This window comes from Mus caroli, unplaced genomic scaffold, assembly GCF_978045245.1.
Source record: "Mus caroli unplaced genomic scaffold, Mus_caroli_1 scaffold_11, whole genome shotgun sequence".
In the NCBI taxonomy this organism is placed as follows: Eukaryota; Metazoa; Chordata; class Mammalia; order Rodentia; family Muridae; genus Mus; species Mus caroli.
In genome coordinates this window covers 87,167,806-87,193,898 of record NW_028227266.1, presented here as the reverse complement: position 1 = coordinate 87,193,898, position 26,093 = coordinate 87,167,806, and the positions used below count along the sequence as shown (strand labels likewise).

The 26,093-nt window shown below is 39.4% G+C and overlaps 1 protein-coding gene across 3 annotated transcripts in view; it reads left to right on the top strand.

Moving 5' to 3' along the window:
• Positions 1-26,093, top strand: part of Snx14 (sorting nexin 14) — a 68,938-nt gene that overhangs the window by 27,006 nt on the left and 15,839 nt on the right. For 2 of the 3 annotated variants that reach the window (XM_085827827.1, XM_085827825.1), the window contains exons 5-18: positions 199-242; positions 2,308-2,395; positions 5,405-5,489; positions 8,769-8,925; positions 10,611-10,686; positions 11,198-11,242; positions 11,350-11,430; positions 11,523-11,637; positions 12,503-12,658; positions 15,403-15,527; positions 15,695-15,753; positions 17,120-17,146; positions 19,573-19,705; positions 23,431-23,632. In XM_085827827.1, coding sequence (XP_085683953.1) covers positions 199-242; positions 2,308-2,395; positions 5,405-5,489; positions 8,769-8,925; positions 10,611-10,686; positions 11,198-11,242; positions 11,350-11,430; positions 11,523-11,637; positions 12,503-12,658; positions 15,403-15,527; positions 15,695-15,753; positions 17,120-17,146; positions 19,573-19,705; positions 23,431-23,632 — 1,393 coding nt within the window. The remainder of the gene's footprint in view (positions 1-198; positions 243-2,307; positions 2,396-5,404; positions 5,490-8,768; positions 8,926-10,610; positions 10,687-11,197; positions 11,243-11,349; positions 11,431-11,522; positions 11,638-12,502; positions 12,659-15,402; positions 15,528-15,694; positions 15,754-17,119; positions 17,147-19,572; positions 19,706-23,430; positions 23,633-26,093) is intronic. The other variant, XM_085827826.1, reaches the window with a different exon arrangement.

Here is a 26,093-nt window from a genome sequence, read left to right as displayed (position 1 = left end):
GAGAGACTTCTTTTCTGGATTATATAATTTTCAAGTATTTTCCTTAAGATGTTCTTATTGATATAGCTATGTAAAGGTGACATAAACATATTGCCAATATTGGGTTTAATGAATTTGGTTGTGCTAATATATATCACTTAGAAGTGCAATTCACTTCCCTACAGCTAATTATTTTTCTTTAAACATTTTCCTGTGCAGGTTCTTGAATTAGTGTTGGAAAACTTTGTCTATCCGTGGTACAGGTATGGTTTTTGTTTTCCATAAAAGCCCCATTCCCCTCTTAATATGGTTAATACCATTAAGCTAAGCATGTTAATGATATCTTTTCAGTGTAAGTCAGGATTTCTCAGTGACAGTTTCAGCCAAATCTGTTTTTTATGGAGAAATACATTGTACATTATTGAATATTTATCAATGTCCTGAACTATTTCCCATTAAATACTGGTAGTACACTTTCTTCCAATCTGACTACCAAAGATGTATTGGTTTCAGTTATGAATCATTGGTTCACTGGGCAGAGTGAGGAAGCCTGTATCACCGCGCAGAGGGAGGCAGAGGGAGGCAGAGGGAGGCAGAGGGAGGCAGAGGGAGGCAGAGGGAGGCAGAGGGAGGCAGAGGGAGGCAGAGGGAGGCAGAGGGAGGCAGAGGGAGGCAGAGGGAGGCAGAGGGAGGCAGAGGGAGGCAGAGGGAGGCAGAGGGAGGCAGAGGGAGGCAGAGGGAGGCAGAGGGAGGCAGAGGGAGGCAGAGGGAGGCAGAGGAAGGAGAATCAGGAGTTTGGGGCTAGCCTGGCCTACACAAGGAAATCCTCTCTCCAGCAAACAACATTTTCTAATACGACTTTCATAGGGGCCGGGGAAATAACTTAGTTCATTAAGTTCTTGCCAAGAAAGGTTGACCTCTGATCTCTATGTGCATGTGTGAACACATGCCTGCACATATAATTGCACACATGAACAGGTACAGACACAGATCGAAAGATCATCTCAGTAGATTCTCTGAAAAACATAATGCTTTTTTTTTCTCCCCCAAGTAATTTTGTTTTTAGTATACACAGGGTACATGGGTGTTGTTTCTTGGCTGACAAAGAAAACACTCTAGTTCTAGAAAAGGAAAAATGAGATTCTAATTTAAAGTCAGGCATCCAAATTATGTCATTTGATAAATGCATGTTTCTTTAAGCATTGTGTGTTTATTAAGTTTGAACACATATATCTGACAGTACAGTGTCTAGTGATGTGTCTCACTTTTGCAATGATTCAGTTATGTTTTGTATTTTCTAATTTTTTAAAAACATCCTACTATTTGAGTTCATCCACAGTGTGTTAAGACTAATTTAATACAGCAGTTTATATGCTATATTTTTCTGCAGGTGTATGTATTTTTCTCACTTACACCTATCTGTACATGTGTCAGACACGTGTGTATATAGAGGTCAGGGGACCAGCCTGCCAGAGTTGGCTTTCTCTTCCTGCCCACCGTCTAGACGCGAGGGGCTCATGTCCTCCCTTGCCCATTGAGAGGCTTCACCATGGATCGAGCAGAGTTCAATTCCAGCAGCCACATGATGGCTCACAACCATCTGTACAGCTACAGTGTACTCATATTCATAAAATAAATAAGTAAATCTTTGAGAGAGAGGGGGGTGGCCTCACCAGCTCTGTTTGTTTGTTTTTTAGATTTGGATATGTTTTAAATGTGGAGTATTTGTAATGTACACAAAGCTGTTGATGAAATTTTTTGTAAAATAAATCTTTTTCTAAAAAAGACACCTCCTTTAAAATTGAGACTTTTTGGACATAAAGTCTGGTTGTCTTTCTAAAGTACATGTTTTTTTCTCAGTAGCTACTGATGCTATCCATAGCCCTGCGCCTCAGTGGAAGTAGGAGGCATGGTGGACATGTTTATTTTCCTTATTCTGCTTAGAGATGTAACAGCTCCATCTTCAAGTCAGGATGTAGCCCTTATTCGCACTGATTTTTCTTGATTTTGATGAAGAAAATGCTGCACTTCCTATAGGGACATTAAGATTTCAGGAAAGTTAGCTGACTGTAGTGGTATACACCCTTAATCCCAGCACTCAGGAGGTAGAGGCAGGTAGATCTCTTGAGTTTGAAGACAGTCAGAGTTACATAGAGAAAACCTGTTTTGAACCACAAACAAATACAACAAACAAACAAAATGCTTGTAGGCTGGGGATGTAGCTCAGTGGCAGGCTTTGCCAAGAGGCAGCTTCTTTTCCTGGTTCCAGCAAGGTGAAGCTGTGCTTCTCAGAACTTCTGAATGTCTGCTGTCTGTCCTTGCTTGAAGGGATGTGACGGACGATGAGTCCTTTGTTGATGAGCTGAGGATCACCTTACGGTTTTTTGCATCTGTCTTGGTGCGAAGAATTCACAAGGTACATATGTTTATAATGAGAAATTTGGAGTTTTATCATTATGGCAGTCTTGGTTTTTCTCTTATAGTAGATGTATTTATTTTTATTTTTTATTTTAGATAAAATGTTGATCAATCTCTGTTGGTCCCATTGAGCGGTTGGCTTCCTTTAATACTTTTTTTAAAAAATTTGTGGAATTTAAAAATGAAAAGAGGGGCCGGGCGTGGTGGCGCACGCCTTTAATCCCAGCACTTGGGAGGCAGAGGCAGGTGGATTTCTGAGTTCGAGGCCAGCCTGGTCTACAAAGTGAGTTCCAGGACAGCCAGGGCTATACAGAGAAACCCTGTCTCGAAAAAACCAAAAAAAAAAAAAAAAAAAAAAAAAAAAAATCAAATTTAAAAATGAAAAGAATGATATAGACATATAAAAACAATGTCATGTTTCATTTAAATATGTTTATGTAAATTGTAGTGATTATGATCTGCCTTATAAAATCCTTAGGAGTGATATTTTACCTATATGTGTAGTTCAGTGGCTATACACACTTACTTTTATACTGCTTTGTCAATTCAGTAGAATTAAACGTATAAAGAATAAATTAGAATGTAAATATGTCATTAATAAACAAAATAAATAAAAGTTTAACCATGCTAAATGCTTTATGTCCACTTGATTCATTGAGTTCACAAAAGAAAAATAGAAAATGGCCAGTGACCAATTGAAAATGTGTTGTTGTACATCAAATATAAGTGAGGTACTGTAATATTCTGTAACCTGTTAAATTGGAAAGATAAAATAGGGTTAATATCCACAAATTCCAGTTTTGAGGAAATAGGCAAAGCAAGTGAAATTTAAAATTGGTGTGCCTTCCAGTTGCTGTGCCTACATGGGTGGAAGAAGAGTTCACAAGGCCCCAACCATAGCCAAGAGCTGTATGCAGTCAGTGGCTGCTGAGAGACAGAGAACCAGTCTCCTCTTCCTCCTCCTCCTTTTTCACTTATTTTTCTTTTTGTCTTTATCCGAGTCCAGACACCAATCGTAAGGGATCAGCTGTACATATATACAAATAAGACTCCATAGGTTGTGAGTGTATACACACACACACACACTCAGGAGGGAGGAGGAAAGGGCAGGAGACAGATCAGACGACTAATGATAGTTCATCTAAATAACAACTCTAAATAAATTATTCTTCAAATGATTTAATCAATAGTATTAGTAGAACTAACATGTTAGGCTTTGAGCTAGCCTAGTGATTCTACAACAGTAGTGCATTGTACTTGCAGTATAATATTTACATACACGAGCACATACATATGTTCTTTTTTTCTTTTGTCTTCTTACCTTGTTTTGAAAGAAGACCTTAGTATATAGCCCAGGCTGGTCTCAAACTTGCAGTCCTCCTGCCTCAGCCTCTACAGGGCTGAGATTAGAAATGTGTGGTAACAACCATCATACTCTATTTTTAATAACAGTTTTATTGATATATAGCACACATAGCTTTCATCCATTTACAGTATAGAATTCATTGACCTTTCATAGTATTTTCAAAGTTCTGCATACATTCCTTATACAGTCAACTTCGGAATATTTTTGTTTTCTGAAAGAGACCTTGTATCTGTTCCCCATAATCCTTAATCTGCTCACATGGCCAACAGTCATTCTGCTTTCTGTCTCTCTGTCTCTATCTCTTATCTAGATATTTGATGTAAATGGATTTATTTAATACATGGCCTTTTGTGGCACTTCATTCCCTTAGTGTAATGTTTTATAGATTCATTTATATTGTCACATTGTAGCTTGTATCTGCACTTCAGTTTTTGATGGCTGAATATACCATAATTCATTATTTTTCAGTTGGCTCATTTTCAAGCTAAGTCTCATGAAGATTTATATTTTAATAGTTATATTTTCATCAGTCTTGAGTCTGTGTTTAAGAGCATAGTTAATTGCTTTGTGAGATAGAGCTGTCTGTTTCACTCTTCCAGGAGCTAGATGCCAGAGTGTTTGCCACAGTGGCCACAGCATTTGCGTGGCCACGCCTGTGTGTGTGTGAACGTGTCCCTTTCACTCCTTTGCCAGAGTTAGTTCCCCTCACTCCCCTTCGTTATTCACACTCTCCTTTGAGGTAGGTTCTCCCTAAGTGTTCCAAGTTAGCCTTAGATGTAGATGCAGATCTTAGCCTCTCCCTCCTGGCGTGTGCGGTCACACCCTCTCTATCACTGTTTCTCCTTACCTAGCTTTGAGTGAGTGAAAGGTGCTTTGTAACTGGTCTGCAGGTCCCTGATGCCAGGCATGCTGAACATCCTTCCATTTGCTTATTTGCTCTTGTATATCTTCTTTAAAGACATGTCCATTCAAATCCTTTGCCTCCCAGTATTTATTTTATTTTAAGTAGACACTTTGTCTTAGTTAGGGTTTTACTGCTGTGAATCAACACCATGACCAATGCAAGTCTTATAAAGGACAGCGTTTAATTGGGGCTGGCTTATAGGTTCAGAGGTTCAGTCCAGTACCATCAAGGCAGGAGTTGGAAGCATCTAGGCCGGCATGGTATAGGAAGTAGCTGAAAGTTCTACATCTTCATCTGAAGGCTACTAGCAGTATACTGACTCCCAGGAAGCTAGGACAAGGATATTAAAGCACACACCCACAAGGTCACATCTATTCCAAAAGAGCTACACCTTCCAACAGTGCTACTCCCTGGGCCAACCACATATAAACCATCACATACTTTAAAATTATGTATATTTTGTGATACAAATGATGTTAGGGTATGTCAGTATAGTGTGGAATGAGGAAGACAAGATAGTTAACACGTCCACTATCTCAGATACTTATCTTTTGTATGTGTGTGTGTGTAGGGGGGTGAGAGCAGTTTTGAAGTGTATAACCTCTTTTATAATATATTCTTATCAATTATATTGATTCTAGTCCTTTTTAGCTTCATTATAGTATTGTAAATACAGTGTTGTTGCTATTCCAATTTAGTAAGTATTTTTTAAGTCTTATTTTTGTTCATTTTTCTAGGTGGATATTCCATCTATTATAACCAAGAAACTATTAAAAGCAGCAATGAAACATATAGAAGTGATTGTTAAAGCAAGACAGAAAGGTAATGAAGTTTTCCATGGTAGTTGGAGTGATTTTGTTTATACATTAAAAAAAATATTGATGTGAGTGCTGACATACTTACTAGTGCTATTCACAGGATCTTTGAGAATTGCTTTAAAAAGAAAACAACCCAGTTTTTCTTTGAATGATGCTCTGCTCTTGTCACTCAGGTCCCTTTCCAGGTTCTATGATTTCTGCAGTTTCAGACTGTTCTAGGTCATCCTGTGTCTCATGTTCTAGGTCATTCATGTCTCGTGTTCTAGGTCATCCTGTGTCTCGTGTTCTAGGTCATCCTGTGTCTCGTGTTCTAGGTCATCCTGTGTCTCGTGTTCTAGGTCATCCTGTGTCTCGTGTTCTAGGTCATCCTGTGTCTCATGTTCTAGGTCATCCCGTGTCTCATGTTCTAGGTCATTCATGTCTCTTGTTCTAGGTCATCCTGTGCCTCGTGTTCTAGGTCATCCTGTGTCTCATGTTCTAGGTCATTCGTGTATCATGTTTGTTTTCCATACCACAGTTCTGCTAATTCCTTGCCTGTTGGCCTTTTGCTGGGTGCTTTACACCAAGCATGTGTTAATTAAGTGTTTTCTCATTGAATGAGGAAATGCTGACTAAGGACTTTCCTTGCTCTAAAATCAAGCCAAAAATACTCCCTTTAACAGTTCTGCTCTTTGTACTTGCTTCTGTGTGAGACTGAGGTTTTCTGTGTTTGGTATTCTTCCTCAGTGCTCTCTGAAATGAACTAGGAAGAGTACCATTCTGCATAGGTGACTGTATACAAACAGCTTGTATTTCTTCAGTATTACTGTTTGCATTTCACTTCAAAAGCCTTGTTGTAAGGGACAGCTCTGAGTGTTTTGCAATGGAAAAACAGCTTGAAGTGTGCCCTTATTTGAGCACGAAGCCGTTTTTCCATTCCTCACGACCTCAATTAATTTAGCTAGTGCCTATTTTGTGAAATTGTGCTGTAAGTAGATTTGATTAATATATAAATAAAACTATTGGTTTTGCATTTAAAATTATTCTGTGTTCTTGCATCAGGTAAGAATTATACAGCTGGGAGCTGGGTGTGGTAGTGTACACTTTAAGTTTTAGCACCCAGAAGGTTGAAGCAGGGGGATCTCTGTGAGTTTGAAGCCAGTCTGGTCTACATAGGCAGCCAAGACTACATAGTGAAATATTGTCTGAAAACAACAGCAACAAAAATAATTTTACCCTTGGGCTGGAGAGGTGGCACAGTAACTAAGAGCACATACTGACCTTTTTAGAGGACACAAGTTAAGTTCTCATTAACCATGTCAGGTGGCTTCCCACTTGATGCTTAGTGCCAGGGACTTCAAGGTCCTGTTCTGGACTTTGGAGGCATCTGTACTTATGTGCACACACCCACAAGCACATACATATACATATATTCTAAACATAGTAAATATAAGTATTTTAAAGGAGAATCTTACCAAGAGAGATGGCTTAGAGGTTAAGAACACTGGCTGCTCTTCTGAGGAATTAGGTTCAATTCCAAGCACCCACAGAGTAGCTCCTGGTCATCTTGAACTTCAATCCCAGGGTATCCAATGCCCTCTTCTGCATTCTTTGGGCCCCAGCCACATAAGTAAAAATTACTCTATCCTTAAAACATTCTTAAAATGAATGAGCTTAAAAGATTTTGCATCTATAGAACTTAATAGTAATTTTTTTATTTGGTTGGTTTAATTTGAGACAGGGTCTTCTGTAGCTCAGGCTGGGTTTGAACTTGCTATGTAACCAATGCAGATAACTGCTGATTCTCTTGCCTTTACCTTCCATGCATTGCAAGTACAAGTCACCGTGCCTGACTGAAACTTACACTAACATTTGCTTGACTTTACTGGCACAGAGTAGACAAGAGGTAGCATCTTTGTAGCAGTCTCATAAGAGTACTTTACTGTCAGAGGAAGCATAGGACAAAGTGTCAGTAGGCTTGACCTTTCCTTAGTGTCTGTCAGAATCACATCTGTTTCAGACTGGTTTCTTTGTTGTTGTTGTTGTTTTAAATAGGCCAACTTTTTACTTGACTAGACGTTTCTTATCTTCCACAACATTCAGTAGCTTTTTAATATCACATCAAATATATTCTATTTAAATATTTTGATTATTTATAGACAGTCTTCCAGAAACATAATTAATTTCTTCCCTTCATCAAAAGTCTGTAATAAATTATTCTTCCAACTTAAGATTTTACCCTAGCATGACAAAGTTTAACATATGAAAACAAATGCCTCTCATATTTTTCTGAATAATACGTTTCAGAAAGCCACATAACTTCAATATTACAGTGACAATTACACAACAAGAAAACTAGATTTGTCTTCTTCTATCTTACTAGACTCCCCCTCAAACATCCTAACTATCTTCTGGAGGTTAATGACAGACTGGTTTATAAGCAATGAAGAGCTAAGACTCTCCTTCATCTTTTCAATGGTTACTTTTGACTACTCAATTATCCTTTCTGTATACTGTGATCTGGCTAAAAAACGTGATACTAGCTGGAGAAGCCACTTTCTTCCATACTCTTAGCGGTTGTCTGGATAATATTGATATAAAAACAGGAAGGAATAACTCTTGTGTCTACTAGGACACATTTTCTATAGTTCCCCTTGCCCCAATTAAGTCATTTGTTAGTATATAATATAGAAGTCATGAGTCTAAATTCTTATTTGCTCAGGGAAAAAGACTCAGAAAATGAATTTATTCCAAAAAAAAAGTGTCTTAGTAATGTTCTATTGCTGTGAAGAGACACTAGGACCACAGCCTCTCATACAGGAAAACATTTTATTGGGATTGGCTTACAGTTTCAGAGGTCCATTTCCACCGTGGCAGGAAGCACGGTGCTGGAGAGGGAGCTGAGAGTTCTACATGTGGACTGGCAGGGAGCAGGAAGAGAAAGAGACACTGGGCCTGGCTTAAGTATTGAAACCTTAAAGCCCCTCCCAGTGACACTTCTCACAAGGCACACCTACTTTAACAAGGCCACCCCTCCTAATTTCTGTCAAGTATTACCATTCCCTAATGAACAAACATTCTAATTTATGAGCCTATGGGGTCATCCCTATTCAAACCACTGCCGTAAGTAAGTTCATGGAAGAGGAGAAAGTCTTTCTTTATGTCTTATTTCTGTAAAATTTTCCATTTCTATTCAGAAAGCAGGGGCCAGGAGAGGAATGAGCTTACATGTTCTGTATGCTAATGCAAATGAAGTAATTTAATATATCATAACTCATCCAATAGTTTTTATTGTTATTTACAGTAAAGAACACGGAGTATTTACAACAAGCTGCTTTAGAAGAATATGGTCCAGAGCTTCATGTGGCCCTGAGAAGTCGAAGAGATGAGTTACAGTATTTAAGGAAACTTACTGAGTTACTTTTTCCTTATATTTTGCCTCCTAAAGCAACAGACTGCAGGTATAAATGCACTAGAAGATATCATAGTAGTATTTGTATATGTATATAGTGAATATATCTATATAGCATATACATATAGCATGTATATTGCTGTTTTATTATAATAAGGCTTCACTAAAACTTGGTATAAATTTATGGTATGAGTAGTTTTTCACTTGAGAATAAATTGGTCAGATGTTAAAATGCCAATTTAGGTGCTGAGTATTTGTTATTTGGCCTTAGAATTTGTTATTAAAAACTGATTGTAGAAGTCACAGTTAAATAAATGAATATACTTAATTTTATTTGAAATATTTCTGCTTTATTTTCTTGATGTTCCTTTTTAAAGACATGCATACTATGATTCTTATAGACAGAAACACTTTGAGCATACTTTGCAGACAAGTTTGGGTTTTGAGCTGTCCAGCTGGAAAGGATAATTAGGGGTCCTTCCCTCCATTCCCCCTTCTTCTAGAGAAGTATACGTGGATTTTGCCCATAAGTTACTTCATTACCCTTATCCTGATAGTTCTTAGATTGTAATTTACAGTAAAAAAAAAAAAACAATTTAGAGGGAAAAATTGTGGCTCATTCTCTCCTCTCTCCTCTGTCCGCTCTCCCTCTCTTTCTTTCCGTTCATTGAGACAGGGCCATGCTGCATAGTGTTTCCCGCCTGCTTTGTCTCCCATGTTAGGATTGTAGGTCTGTGTCACCATGCTCAGCTCAGTGATGCACTTGCAAATATTTAATCATTAGACGATATAGCAGTGCATGTTGGTAGAGGTATTTTAGTGTTTCGATCAAGCTGTCTAGCTGGATATGCCGCTGTAATCTTATCTATGTAGGTGCCTGAGCAGAGTGCAGATATGAAAATCCACCCTGGGAAACATACTGAGCTCCTCCTTCATAAAGAAATCTGTAGTCTCATTTGTGTTGCCAGTTAAATTGTCCTTAGTCTTAGGGCGCATGCTGTTGGATATACCATACATACACAGTTTTTTGGTGTGTGTGTTAAGGAGCAAACCCGGGACCTTGTACATGCTACTCAGTCTCTCAACTACATCTCCAGCCTGTAAACGTGAACTTATAAAGCTAGCAAAGATTCGAGAAGGAACAGTGCTCTGATGTCTTCCTGCTCCCTCTTGTAAGAGAGCGCTCATTTCCTTTAAACAGTGGGTACTTTTAGCAAATGAAGAGCACAAGTCCAAGTGTGTGATGCTGCAGCAGAAACATCTGGACACTTGCTAAAAATGCAGAACCGTACGACCCTTCCTGGTCCCACTGAATTTTAATCTGAGTTTTTTGGATAGATAAGTGTGTACATAGGGGAGGATCCTAAACAGCCACATAAGACAAGCGCTCTTCCACTGAACTACATTCCCAGCTCCATAATCTTACCTTACCTTTCCTTTCCTTTCCTTTCCTTTTTTCTTTCTTTTCTATCTACCTACCTGCTTACCTACCTACCTTCCTACAGGGTTTCATAGTACAGCCTGTAGCTGACCTGGAACTTGCTGTGTAGATCAGGCTGGCCTTGAACTAAGATCCAATTGCTTCTGCCTCTCCAGTGCTGGGGTTAAAGGCATGTGCTACCATATCCATCCCCATAATTTCATTTCCGTGGGGTCTTTAGTTAGTTCAGAAGTACTTGACAATGAGGAACTTGTGCAGGTCACTGATGACAGAATTATTACTTCTGTTTCCAGGTCCCTGACATTACTCATAAGAGAGATCCTGTCTGGTTCTGTGCTTCTTCCTTCTTTGGACTTCCTAGCTGATCCAGTAAGATTACATTTTTTTCTTTTCTTTTTCTTTCTTTCTTTTTTTTTTTTTTTTTTTTTATAAAATACTCTTGAATTACTGTTTAGCCATTTTGTGTGTATAGTACATTGTTTTGAAACATGTGCCTATTTGAGTGACCATCACCATCACCTTCCAAAGTGTTGGTCTTAACAAAATGAAAATCCTGTAAATTCTACACCCATAAACAGTAATTCCTCGGCAGAGGAATGTTTTGGTAGTCCTTTCCTTGCCAAGTCTCAGTAGTAATCCGTTCTAAGTGTGTGTCACATTTTGCTTATTTATTTGTTCTTGGATGGACACTTTCAACAGTTCTGACTTTGGTTTGATTGTAGTTCTTTATGAGTCCTTCTGTAACACACAGATACAGATATTTAGCCAGTCACTGTGCTGCTTGTTTTTCTAGCAAACTTGATAATGTGAAAGTTCTGAGAATTCTTGGCAGAACATGACAGTGGGGTTATTCTGACCTGTGCTTCTTACGTCCCATTAGGATACTGTCAATCATTTGCTTATCATCTTCATAGACGACAGCCCTGTGAGTATTGAGCGTACTGCGTGCGACACTTGGAACTGCTTTGTTTGAACTGTATGTACCAACTCTAGTGCGAATTTTACTGAATTGATAATTCTGTTTCTTCCAAGCCTGAAAAAGCAACTGAACCAGCTTCCCCTTTGGTTCCATTCCTGCAGAAATTTGCAGAACCTAGAAATAAAAAACCATCTGTGAGTGTTTTCAGCATTACTGTTTTGGAGATAACGGTTTTAAAATACATTCATGTATCTTTCACTTACTCTTCCTCTCATGTTGCGACAAGGTGCTGAAGTTAGAGCTGAAACAAATCAGAGAACAGCAGGACCTTTTGTTCCGCTTTATGAACTTCCTGAAACAAGAAGGGGCCGTGCACGTCCTGCAGTTCTGTCTGACAGTCGGTGAGGCTTCCTCTGCGTTTCACCAGTGACGTCACCATGCTTGCTAGTGCTGTGACTGTTTAGAGCAGATCTGCTGTCCAGACGACATTTTATGCTAGAGATCTCGGGTGACGGAGCTTCTCCAGCTGTCTAGTCCTTTCTAGGTGGGGCATGACCTTATCATTGCCTGCAGTCAGATCCTAGTAGCAGAAAAGAACCTCTAAAAATCCAGTGTGGTGGTGCTGTGTGAAAGATCTCACAGTCCAAATCAGCACCGCTCGGCCAGCATTCTGTTAGTAGTGCCAAGCTGGAATACCATGGCGCATTGGATCTGTGAGAAGCTTTCCGAGCGGGATTGTCATTATCACTTAGTGAGCAATCAGATTTTACAATCTTGACAGATCTTTGGTATGAGAAACTAATCTAATATGTTCTTTATAGAAAATATTACAAATATGCCTACTAGTCTGTTGTAGCAAATTTGTATTGCTAGCCATGTTTATATATTTTATATTAACATAAAAATCTTGTTGAATTTGGGTTTTTGTTTGTTTTTGTATCTGTTTTTTTTTTTTGTTTTTGTTTTTTCAAGACAGGGTTTCTCTGTGTAGCCCTGGCTGTCCTGTAACTCACTCTGTAGACCAGGCTGGCCTCGAACTCAGAAATCCACCTGCCTCTGCCTCCCAAGTGCTGGGACTAAAGGCCTGCACCACCACTTCCTGGCTGAATTTGTTTTTTATCTGAGTATTCTACTCTCAAGTCCTTTTCTAAAAGTTTAAAATAATAATTTGATTATATTTTCTGCTTCTAGTTAGAATAAGAATATGAAGTTTTCATGAAAGCATTTATATTAACTTTTTTTCTTAATCTCTCTCTGATTTGTTAGAGGAATTTAATGATAGAATTTTGCGTCCAGAGTTATCAAATGATGAAATGCTATCTCTACATGAGGAATTGCAGAAGATTTATAAAACATACTGCTTGGATGAAAGCATTGACAAAATTCGGTTTGATCCCTTCATTGTAGAAGAGATTCAAAGAAGTAAGTCAGAGAGGACAGTGCATGGGTGGTCGGCATTGTTCCTGTCTGCTGCGTTTTCTTCATGTCTCTTTTTCTACTTTTAAAAAAGATTAATTTATACAGTTGTTTGTTTGAGGGAGGAGCCTCTCACTATGTATCCCTGGGTAGCCTGGAATTCACTTTATAGACCAGGTTGGTCTCAAACTCAGAGACTTGTCTGTCTCTGCTTCCCCAGTGCTGGGATTAAAAGCATGAGTCACCACTCCTGGCACTTTTTATTGCTTGAATAATTATTTTCAAGTGTGTGTGTGTGTGTGTGTGTGTGTTCGAGTGTGTATATGTGTGCAGGTGTCCTTGAAGGGCAGAGGCTTTAGAGCCCTCTAGTGCTGATGGTTGTGAGCTGCCAACATGGGTTTTGGTAACTGAACTCCAGTCCTTTGCAAGAGTAGTTACGCACTCTTGAGCGCTTCATGTATCTTTTAGTCATTCCAGCAGCTGTTAAGATGCTTTAAAAAAATACTTAGGACCTTTTATTAACTTTCTTAGTTAAGACATTTTCTTTCTTTCTTTCTTTCTTTCTTTCTTTCTTTCTTTCTTTCTTTCTTTCTTTCTTTTTTTTTTTACATATTTTACTGACAAGATTAAAGCTTTGAGAAAAAGAAGTGTTCACTATAAATATAACTGAAGCAGGCATGAAGGTGGATGCCTGTAATCTTAGCACTTGGAGGTGGAGGCAGGAAGATCATGGGTTCAAGGACAGCCTATCCTACAAGGAAATTCCAGTTGAGTCTGGCTGCTTAGTGGGACCCTGACACTCAAAAGAGTCCATAAGATAAAACAATTCACATAACTAATGTTTCTCAGAGCTGGAGGTAAATCTTTCTCATTTCCCATTCTAGTAAGATTTCTTTTTTTTTTTTTTTTTCTTTTTTAAAATTTTTTTATTACGTATTTTCCTCAATTACATTTCCAATGCTATCCCAAAAGTCCCACATACCCTCCCCCCGCCCCCAATTCCCTACCCACCCATTCCCATTCTTTTGGCCCTGGCATTCCCCTATATTGGGGCATATAAAGTTTGCAAGTCCAATGGGCCTCTCTTTCCATTGATGGCCGACTAGGCCATCTTTCGATACATATGCAGCTAGAGACAAGAGCTCCAGGGTTCTGGTTAGTACATCATGTTGTTCCAACAATAGGGTTGCAGATCCCTTTAGCTCCTTGGGTACTTTCTCTAGCTTCTCCATTGGGAGCCCTGTGATACATCCAATAGCTGACTGTGAACATCCACTCCTGTGTTTGCTAGGCCCCGGCATCGTCTCACAAGAGACAGCTATATTTGGGTCCTTTCAGCAAAATCTTGCTAGTGTATGCAATGGTGTCAGCGTTTAGAAGCTGATTATGGGACGGATCCCTGGATACAGCAGTCTCTAAATGGTCCATCCTTTCATCACAGCTACGAACTTTGTCTCTGTAACTCCTTCCCTGGGTGTTTTGTTCCCAATTCTAAGAAGGTGCACAGTGTCCACACTTTGGTCTTCATTCTTCTTGAGTTTCATGCGTTTATCAAATTGTATCTTATATCTTGGGTATCCTAAGTTTTGGGCTAATATCCACTTATCAATGAATACATATTGTGTGAGTTCTTTTGTGATTGTGTTACTTCACTCAAGATGATGCCCTCCAGGTCCATCCATTTGGCTAGGAATTTCATAAATTCATTCTTTTTAATAGCTGAGTAGTACTCCATTGTGTAAATGTACCATAATTTCTGTATCCATTCCTCTGTTGAGGGACATCTGGGTTCTTTCCAGCTTCTGGCTATTATAAATAGGGCTGCTATGAACATAGTGGAACATGTGTCCTTTTTGCCGGTTGGGACATCTTCTGGATATATGCCCAGGAGAGGTATTGCTGGATCCTCCGGTAGTACTATGTCCAATTTTCTGAGGAACCGCCAGACTGATTTCCAGAGTGGTTGTACAAGCTTGCAATCCCACCAACAATGGAGGAGTGTTCCTCTTTCTCCACATCCTCGCCAGCAACTGCTGTCACCTGAATTTTTGATCTTAGCCATTCTGACTGGTGTGAGGTGGAATCTCAGGGTTGTTTTGATTTGCATTTCCCTGATGATTAAGGATGTTGAACATTTTTTCAGGTGTTTCTCTGCCATTCGGTATTCCTCAGGTGAGAATTCTTTGTTCAGTTCTGAGCCCCATTTTTTAATGGGGTTATTTGACTTTCTGGAGTCCACCTTCTTGAGTTCTTTATATATATTGGATATTAGTCCCTTATCTGATTTAGGATAGGTGAAGATCCTTTCCCAATCTGTTGGTGGTTTTTTTGTCTTATTGATGGTGTCTTTAGCCTTGCAGAAGCTTTGTAGTTTCATGAGGTCCCACTTGTCAATTCTCGATCTTACAGCACAAGCCATTACTGTTCTATTCAGGAATTTTTCCCCTGTGCCCATATCTTCAAGGCTTTTCCCCACTTTCTCCTCTATAAGTTTCAGTGTCTCTGGTTTTATGTGAAGTTCCTTGATCAACTTAGACTTGACCTTAGTACAAGGAGATAGGAATGGATCGATTCGCATTCTTCTACATGTTAACAACCAGTTGTGCCAGCACCATTTGTTGAGTAAGATTTCTTCTGTAGGAGTTTCTACTAAACATAGTTTGTATGTTCATTTCGCATAGTGAAATTTAAATGAATTGTTACCTTTCTGTTACTCAGCAATAACTTGTACAATTGGATTGTTTAAATAGTTGCTGAAGGCCCGTACGTAGATGTTGTGAAGCTGCAAACGATGAGGTGTCTTTTTGAAGCATACGAGCACGTCCTTTCCCTGTTGGAGAGCGTGTTCACCCCCATGTTCTGCCACAGTGATGAGGTGAGCCGGGCTTCTTCTTCACTTCTTCAGAGTGGCTCGGACAGTGTTGGGGCCGAGATCTAAGTAGCAAAATAAATGTAAAAAAGCAAGATTAAGTAAGATAAAGTAGTGTATTTCAATGTCAGGTACTGGGTTTGTTAATCCTAATTTGTCTTGTTGTTTTGAAGTATTTTAGGCAACTTTTAAGAGGTGCAGAATCGCCCACACGCAATTCCAAATTCAACAGGTGAGCAGTTTACCTCTGGGTGTGTACTGGTTTTAACCTGCTGTTGCTATTTTCTGATGGCATTGTAGTCTTTTTCATTGTTTGCCTAAATAAAACCCACCCGCTAGATGACTGTAAGTCAAAGGCTCCAGCTTCAGCGCTGGAAAGCTCTCTCTGCCTTTTTAAGGGCACCCGGTATCTTTTGTATACCTTTTCATAGTTTTAAAATATAAAAAAGGCAGGTTGGACATATAGATACTAATACAGCCACTTAAAGTATGTTTTTCTCTGTATTTACTTAACTTTAATGTTAGCAGTCACACTTAAGAGGCCTCTTCTCTGATACCTAATCATTAGAAGAGTTTGCTAACCTCCTTTAATTGGAAATTTAGAGTATCCAGTTTGCTGTTAAATGGCTTAAAGCATTTAAAGACGATTTTATTTTTTTGGTTTGTTTACGTTTTATTTACTTGTACTTTAAAAGTAAATGTTTACTGCATATAGCTAAGTCTGACCCACTTTATTGTGTATTCAAAGTACAACTCCTTAGGAATATATTTTTTAGCTTCAAGATTTCTTTAAGGGCTGGTGAGATGGCTCAGTGGGTAAGAGCACCCGACTGCTCTTCCAAAGGTCCGAAGTTCAAATCCCAGCAACCACATGGTGGCTCACAACCACCCGTAATGAGATCTGATGCCCTCTTCTGGTGTGTCTGAAGACAGCTACAGTGTACTTACATATAATAAATAAATAAATAAATCTTTAAAAAAAAAAGATTTCTTTAAAAAGTTGTGTTTGTTTGTTTGGGATTGAGTCAAGGGCATCTGCGTATTAGGCAAGCAATATTACTACTGACGTCCTTAATGGCCCCCCGCCCCCGCCCAACATTCTGTTGTATGTATGAGACAAGAGCTTACTGTGCAGCCTAGGCTAGACTCAAACTACACAAGTGCTAGGATACATCCTAGGCACAGGCATGAGGCACCATGCCTGGGAAAACACTCATTTTACCTCAGGCTAAAATGTGCTAAGCCTCATGAATGAGTGCGCCTAACATGGACACAGTTCTGTACTGAAGATCTGACCTTCTCTGGTTAGTTTAGTCTCTCTGTTTGTGCTGTGCCACATGGCACATCTAAGGGAAAGAACATGCTGAATGATTTCCCAGCATACTGTTTTCAAAGACATTCATAATCTAGATCACAAATACCCAAACAGCTGTGTGCTGTTTTTTTCCCTGTATCGTGTTATTGATAAGGATTCCTTCACACTTGTATAACTTTGAAGCTTTTAAATTTGATTTTGAATTATAAAGTGAAACCTATTTAATATCTGGGCTTTCTCTCTCCTCCTCTCCTCGTATAACCTCACATATTTGATATTGCAGAGGTAGCCTAAGTTTGGATGATTTCCGGTAAGTCTTGAGCATGTGATTTTTTTTTTCCCAGCATGAATTGTCTGTTTTAATCTAGAGAGTTCACCTCAGGCAACCTAGGTGCAACTAAAAAGGAAAAATATGAATGCCTTTATATGAATTATTTAGGATAAATTTTTAAAGTGAATTTCTATTTTGGATTTAGAAACACCCCCTCCCTGCAACCCCCCTGATTTCTCTCTGTAACCCTGGCTGTCCTGAAACTTGTTCTCTAAACCAGGCTGGCCTTGAGTTCAGAGGTCACCTGCCTCTTGAGTGCTGGGATTAAAAGTATACACCACTACTGCCCGGCTCTTAGGAATATTTTTGAAATAGCATGTACTTATGAAATAAAATGTTCTGATAATATGAAGATATTTTTATTATTTATCTACCAGTATCTTTTAAGAGTTGTTAACTCCCTTTAAGGGATAAGGAGGGTTGCTGAATAATTTTTAGAATTCTTTGTAATTAAAGAATTGTGGGCTTTACTTTTTACTTATTTATTTTGCCCCAAGTAAATATAATGGTGTTTCTGTGGGTCTAGGCATAATCACAAATGAGACCTTTGAAAAAAGCTGTAGTTCAAAACCCATATTGTTTTATAGACTCTAAATTCTAGAGACTGGAATGGCTATGTAAGGGCTAGAGATTTTAGTATTTTTATTTTCATCTGGAAATATGTTCATCAGAGCTTATAATACCTAAAACTGTTACTTTTTAAAAAAATCTGCATGCTTTGCTTTTTAACTGTATGTTTGTTTAGATAAAAATAGTCTAGTTTGTTTCTAGTACTATTTACGACTTACTAATAGTTTTCTAGCCTTAAAATAAGTTTGATTTGTTCCAAAGACAATGCATGAAATAATCTTGTTACAGTAAACATGGTACCTTTGAAACGTGATCCATGTTTTTTTATATCTCCAGTTGTTGAATTATTTCAGTAGATACATTTTTCATATAGGAATAATAGCTCCATTGAGTTAGATATCCTAAGCAAATGGTTAAGTTTTACAATAGTCTCTTGTTGGGTCTTTGGTGGTGGTAGTACTCAAATTTTAAATTAGATAAAAGTTACAGTTTGGTTTACTGAAACAGAGCATTTGGCTCTAATGGGTCGCATTTTTGCTGCTTTTGGTCTTTCTTTCCTTCTTTCTTTTTAGCTATTTCTGCTTTTGGAAATTGACTTTTGAAAAATTTGTAAAACTAGTGTTTAATGTTTATGGCAGAGCTGGCTGCTTCCTCGGCACTCTGCCTGCTTTTCTTCCTCCCATCACTGCTAACCATTCTCCCTGACATGCATGCATCCGTCTGTCTGTCTGCCTGTCTGTCTTGCTTCCTTCCCTTCCTTCTCAGCTTCCTTTCTTCTCACCTTCCTTCCTTCCTTCTTTCCTTCCTTCCTTCCTCCTTCCCTCCCTCCCTCTCTTCCTTCCCTCCCTCCCTCTATCTCCCTTCCTCTCTCTCTCTCTCTCTTTCTCTCTCTTTCTCTCTCTCTCTCTCTCTCTCTTTCTTTCTTTCTTTCTTTCTTTCTTTCTTTCTTTCTTTCTTTCTTTCTTTCTTTCTTTCTTTCTTTCCTTCCTTCCTTCCTTCCTTCCTTCCTTCCTTCCTTCCTTCTTTCTTTCTTTCTTTCTTTCTTTCTCTTCCTTTTTTTGTATAACTGACACTAAGTGCATTTGTTTTATACCTGATTCCTTTTGGAATATGAGACTATAAAAACGAATTTACTTTAACATTTGTCATAGAGGTGAATTATTTTTTTCATTAACCTTTATCTGAAAAATGTAATGGGAAGATCATAGTTTTATAATTTAGTATTGTATTATTTTAGTGATTTAGCACTTTAAGTCAGTGGTTCTCAACCTGTGGACCACGACCCCTTTGACAAGCCTCTATATCCAATAATATTTACATTACAGTTCATAAGGGTAGCATAGTTACAGTTATGAAGTACAAATGGAAATAATTTAAGATGGGGGGGGTCAGCACAACATAAGAAACTGTATTAAAGGGTTGCAGCATTAGGAAGGTTGAGAACCACTGCTCTAAATAGATGTACAGTTTTTAAAAATTGACAGATTCATGCATATGTACATTTTGACAAAATTCTGTGGTAATGAAAACTATATACCACTAGGGGGCTATCATCTTTCAAAAATTTTCGTTCAGTTAAGCTTTTGAAGTTAGCATTAGCTAAATTTCAAATGTTTGTCAGTAAACTTTGTCTCATGTATTGGTACAGAGAATTGAAATGTTCTGACAGTTTTGACTCCTGGATGTTGAGACTTAATCAGTGTCTGAAAACTCCAAACTTTGTTGATCTTCCTCCAACTTTCCATTCAAAGCTAGGAGCTTTTTCTCTGCATTGCCTATAGTAGTCGATGCTGGTAATCTGCTATGTACCTGATGCGTATTTGTTTAATATTTAGAAGCACACAAAAAAGAGGAGAATCGTTTGGAATCAGCAGAATAGGAAGCAAAATTAAAGGCGTATTCAAGAGTACGACAATGGAGGGAGCTGTGCTGCCTAATTATGGGGTGGCTGAAGGCGAAGATGACTTTGTAAGTGAAAAAATTAAGTGTAACCTATGTACAGTTTTCTGGTTAAAATGCATTAAGTGTGGGGTCTGCTAGCTTATATTCTCTATCTTTTATTTTCTCCCTTCAGACTTCCTTTATATGTAAATGTTCATTCTTATGATTAGTTTTGTAGTTTCATTGTACTAACCCCATTAAATACCTTTCCTTAGACCCACCTTGATGCACCCTAAGGAAAATCAGCCCAGGCATTTCTAGTAGTCAGACAACTTACTGTGTGTGTGTATGTTTGTATGGATATAGGTGCATGTGTGTGTGTGTATGTGTATGTGTGTGTATGTATGTGTATGTATGTTTGTATGGATGTAGGTGCATGTGTCTCTGTGTGTATGGATGTAGGTGCTTATGTGTACACATGTGTAGAAGCTGGAGGACTAAGGAAACTGCCATTCATCAGGCATGGTGCACCATTTTGCTTTGTTTTGTGTGTGTATATGGGATATATGTTTCCACATGTCAAAGGACAACTTGGTAGGAGTCAGTTCTCTCCTGCTACCATGAAGGTCCTGGTCATCACCTGGCTTAGCAGCAAGCACCTTTACTAAGCCATCTTGCTGGTCTTATTTGTTTGTTTGTTTGTTTGTTACGTATTTGAGACAAAGTCTCTCACTGGCCTGGAGCTCATCAAGTAGATTAGGCTGATATGCCACGGAGACCCAAGGATCTGCGAATGTCTCCCTCCCTAGTGTGGGGACTATCAGCCTGCAGTACTGTGCACAACTTTTTTTTTTTTTTTAAAATAGGATTTGTCAGCTTGACATAGTAGTCCATACCTTTTATCCCAGTTTTTGGAAGGCAGAGGAAGGGAAATCTCTCTGTAAGTTTGAGACTATCCTGGGTGTATATAGTGAGTTCCAGGACAAACAGAGCTACATAGTGAAGCCCTGTCTCAAAACAAACAGAAAAGTCAATCAGGGTCTGTCTTACTATGTAGCCCTGGCTGGCCTGGTACTCACTATGTAGAGCCAGGCTGGCTTTGCCTGGCTTCCAAGCATCGGCGACCACACCTGGTTCACAGGTCTTTTAAACAGGTTCTGCTGATTCAACTCAGGTCCTTTTTGCAAGGCAGGTAGGTACTTCCTTGAAAGAGGTATCTTGCTAGCCCTTTACTGTCTTTTCCCTGGGCGTTTGTTTCGGTCCTGATGTTATCTCTTTCCAGCCTTATGCTTCAGGGATGTTTGTAGAGTTATGAGAAGGCTTAATTTCCCGTAGCGTAGACTGTGGAACTTTAGGCGCTCAGGACTCATCCTAGACTTGTTTGACAGGACGCTTCGGTTACATGCATTTGTATTTCTCTCCTCGTGCTTTTGTGCCTTTCTGTGTCTTTGCACACACAGTTCTGCTTCATGGTCCTTTTCTTCTGTTCTCTACACAGAAAACTTCACAATTAATTACCTTTTAAAATTCACCTGGTGTTCATAAACCTTTACTTGAGCTACTAATAGAACTGAGCATTTTCTTTTTTTGTGCCCTTAATAATATGATTGTTATTATTTTTTGAATATATTATTTAATTAACACATGACAATTTTACATATTTATAGTATAGAGTATAAGCAATATATATGTATAAAGGATCCATGTGTGTAGAGGCCAGAGCACTAAGTAAGGCGCCACTTATCAGCCATGATGCACCTCTATGATCAGGCTAATTGGTATGTCTGGTTCTGGTTGGTTTTGTGTGTGTGTGTGTTTTCGAGACAGGGTTTCTCTGTATAGCCCTGGCTGTCCTGGAACTTACTCTGTAGACTAGGTTGGCCTTGAAGTCAGAAATCCGCCTGCCTCTGCCTCCCGAGTGCTGGAAATAAAGGTGTGCACTACCATGCCCAGCTTAAAAGTAACTCTTATTCACCTGATTTAATTTCATTGTCATCTCTGAGTCTTACTGCCTCCATCTGCTAACCTAGGCCTAGTCCTGGAAACTTCCAACCTCTGGACAATCTAATCTAGGCCCTGAATGTTTTCAGCCTCTGAGACTTACTGCTGAATAAACTCACCCTTTCTAGTTCTTTCTGAACTCTGGTTGGCTGGTCAACTCATCTGTTCTGATTCAAAACTCCTCTCCAAGCTGACTGATTCAAATTGGTTTCTCTCAGCTTCTGACTCAATTGCTCTGCTTGGCCTCATATTAACTTTGGCAATCTGTTCTAATCTTCTGGCTCCTTTTCATGTTCTGTCTTCATCTGTGTGTCTAGCTTGTGTTGTCTGCTACCTGGCTCTTTAAAACTGTCACAGTAAAACTTCCCCCTTCTCTGCACGGCTCCCTTAAGTAGCTTCCCTTTCCTCTCTGTTCTTGTGGGCATAGCCTATCTGTCAAATCTTTCTCTGATTACTTTGCCTGCCACTCAATTAGACATCACTTTCAAACATGGGTGCTTCCTCCTACAAACTAACTTTCCTTTCATTGTTTGGGGTTAAAGGTGCATACTAAAGGCGTGTCTATATACCATCCAGAGAAGCCATGTTGCTACTCTGCTAATAGCCTAGGTATGATGGTATCCACCTGTAATCTCGGCAAAATTTGCACACACAGTCCTAAAGCAGGAGGATGTTTAGTTCAAAGCCAGCCTAGGCCATGTAGCCTAGATACCCTGTCTCAAAAACACATAAACAGATAAGATGGATATATTTTTATATTTATATATGGATAAGATATATATATTAGTAATTGTCCCCTTTAACATGGCTAATAAATGTCTAGGTACACAGAGACTCAGAAAGATGTAAAAGAACTATGCTTATAGATAATTCTTTTTAGAGGGAATTATTTTGTTTTTAGATATTAAATGAAATTATAGATGTTAGTGATTTTAGAAGCAAAGAAATAAGAAATCTAAATTCACCTGCCATGGTGGCACATACCTTTAATACCAGCACTTAGGAGGCAGAGGCTAGTACATCTATGTGAGCTCAAGATCATCCTGGTTACATGCAGTTCCACGACAGCCAGGGTTGCTCCACCTACAGAAAACCCATTTTAAAGCAAACAAAAACCTAATTCTGTAGAAGTAGATCTTTTTTCACATTGTACCTTCTTTAATGTTATATATGTGACTACAATTTTCTGTTTAAAAAATTAGTTGATGTAAATATTTCATATGTTTTCAGGAATGGGGTTACTTTTCAAAATTGTTTCATGGCTCATTGTAGAAATGCATTGCCAAACTTGAGAAAGGCTCTGCTGACAGATCGCAGGCCACGGGTGCCACGGGTGCAATTCATCTGTGTCACTACATCAAGGGCGTGGTGTCATCTGTGAACTTTTACACTCTGACATGAAAGATGACTATATTCATTTTTATTTATTATCATGTTTGAACGTTTTATATTTGCATCTTCTAAATACTTCTCACCATCTCTGAAGTGCCTGTTCTCTATTTTCTTTTATACTTTGACCCATAAATGATATGAAACATGGAGTTGATGCCAGGAGCTTGTTCAGTTTAGCATTGTTTAAATTCATTAGCTAGTTCATTAATTTTACATCCAAGCCATAGTTTCCCCTCCCTCTTCTCCTAGTTCCTCCCCTCCACTCCCTGTCCTCTTCCCAGGTTGAACATTTTATCTTTACCTTTTCATTAGAAAATTTTGTATGACCTAGTTTCCTAAGTTAAAAAGAAATGAAACTAGTCCATGCGGTGGTTTCGGATGTATGAGAAACATAGGTTCACCTTGATGACATTTTCCAGATTGAAGAAGGGATTGTGGTCATGGAGGATGACTCTCCAGTAGAAGCTGTGAGCACACCTAACACTCCTCGGAACCTCGCTGCCTGGAAAATTAGTATTCCGTATGTGGACTTTTTTGACGACCCCTCCTCTGAAAGGAAGGAGAAGAAGGAGAGGATTCCTGTGTTTTGTATTGATGTTGAGAGAAACGACAGACGAGCAGGTAAGAGTTCTGAGCCTTTCTTTATTATTATTATTAAATTTATTTATTCACTTTACAGCCCAGTGTCAGCCCTTCCTCTCCTCCCATCACCTCCTCTTGTAAAGTCCTCTCCCCATTCCCCTTAGAAGGGGAACTCCCCTCTGGGTGTCAACCCTCCACACCCCCAGCTCCCCACCCATCCCACCTCCCACCCCACGTACTCCCCGACCCCTGACATCTAGTTCTGAGCCTTTTGCCTATGGGTCTGTCTTTACTGAGTGCAAACTTGTTGCCTGTAACTATTGAATGTGATTGCACCTAAGCGTCCAGAACAAAACCGGAATGAAAGCTCGGTGTTTCCTAGGTTACCTGCTAACAGTTAGCTAATTTGTTCAACCAACACTGAATGGGTTTCTGATAGACACCTTACAGCCCAACAGCCCAACAAGGAATCTTATATGAACTTCTTTTACGGTTTTGTGTTTCTAAGATTTATTTATTTTCATCTTGTGTGTGAGAGTTTTGCCTGTATGTTTATATGTATGTGCCTGGCCTGTAACTGGGACCTATAACTGGAGTGACACGAGGTTGTAAACCACACCGTGAGTGCTGGGAACCAAACCTGGGTCCTCTGGAAGAGCAGCCAGTGCTCGCAGCCACTGCACTCTTTCTCTGGTCCCTCTTCTTTCTGTTTTGTTGCTGTCGTCATTAATTATTGTACTTAGTTATTATTAGTGCATTGACCACTACACTGACTATTCCATCAGCTTATTTGCCACGTTGGTGTGCATGCACGTGATTGGATGGCACGTATGTAGAGGTCACTTGTGGATGTTGGTTTTCCCTACAGTGTGGTTCCCAGCTCTCAAGTGTAGGTCATCTGCTGTTCTGAGCCATCTCTCCAGCCCTTGTATTACACCAATTTAAACAGCAATCCCTTTCCCCATTCTTTTCTTTGAATTTTAACCATTTTTTAAATTAACTTCTCCTATACATTATATTTTAATCGTTTACCTCTCCCACATCACCCCACCTTCCTGCCCCACCCCCACTTTGTCAGTGGCTGAGTAGAGTTGGATGAAGCACGAGCAGACCCAACTCTCCCGAATGTCTTCCTCTTTGCTGTCTGTCCTTTGGCTGTCTCAGGTGTGGTTGTAATGGAGAAGTGAGCAGCGCCAGCCGCACAGTAACCAGTGCCGCTTGGCTCGGTTGAGCTGGTACGGCATCCAGTGTAAAAGGAAACACAGAGTCTTGCACATTTTGGGATTGACGGATAGAAACTTAAAGCAAAGCTCAGGGAAGGGAAGCGTCTGGAGGTGAGAAAGGGAATGGCAGTGGTTTTTAGACTCCGTTAACTGAGTAGCAGAGAAACTAGTTGTAGATCAGGAACACAGAGCACGGCGTCAGGAGCAGATGACTCCGAGTAACTGGCTGAGGTGTGTCCTGTCATAACTGTGCTGCAGCAGCAGGCTCTTACTCGGTCCAGGTCAGAGGCAGTGTTTATTTTGTGGTAGGTGCTGTCAGTCTTACTGAATAAGCACACAGCAAAGTCATTGTCCTTACTATAGTCTGATTTGTGCTCGGGGCCTCATTTGGATTGGCCATATACTTTTGTTACTGACTTTTTGGACAAACTTTTTTTTTTTTTTTTTTGAGACAGGGTCTCTCTGTATAGCCCTGGCTGTCCTAGAACTCACTTTGTAGACCAGGCTAGCCTCGAATTCAGAAATCCGTCTGCCTCTGCCTCCCGAGTGCTAGAATTAAAGGTGTGCGCCACCACACCCGGCTGGACAAACATTTTTAATTTCTATGCAGTAGTAAAAATGTAAACATAGTCTAACAGTAACTGTTGTCATGAGCGTTACAGAGCCCTGCTATCCATATAATGTGCCCTTAGGAAGCCACGGCCTCTGAAGGGGAAAAGTGTATATTCCTTTCATCATTTGCTGCACTGATTATTTTTGGGCAGGGAGACTGAGCTTCATACCTTATGGGCTGCCGAAATGACTCAGGGTAAAAGAAGGTGCTTGCTGCCAAGCCTGGCAACCCGACTTGGAGCTCTGGAATCCACCTGTGAGAAGAGAACATTGACTCCCACAGGCTGTCTTCTGCTTGGGAGGCAGATGCAGAAGTAGGCAGAGTTCAGCTTGATCTACCTTGAAGCAAGTTCTAGAACAACCAGGACTACACAGAGAAACCCTATTCTCACCCCCCCCCCAAAAAAAAAAAACCAAAAAAGAAGAAAGAAAAAAAATTCTCCTATGACTTGCACATAATGATCAACACACAAAAATAAAGAATTTATAATTTTTAAAAATAGCAATTGCATACCTTTAAATCATAAAGTTCCTGCCAGCTTTATGATTCTGTTATGGAAAACCACCTGTTTGTTTGAAAACATAAAAAATGAAATTTATCAATCTCGTCTAGATAATTTAGAATAAAAATATGGGATGAAATATGTTAACGTGATACCTAAAAT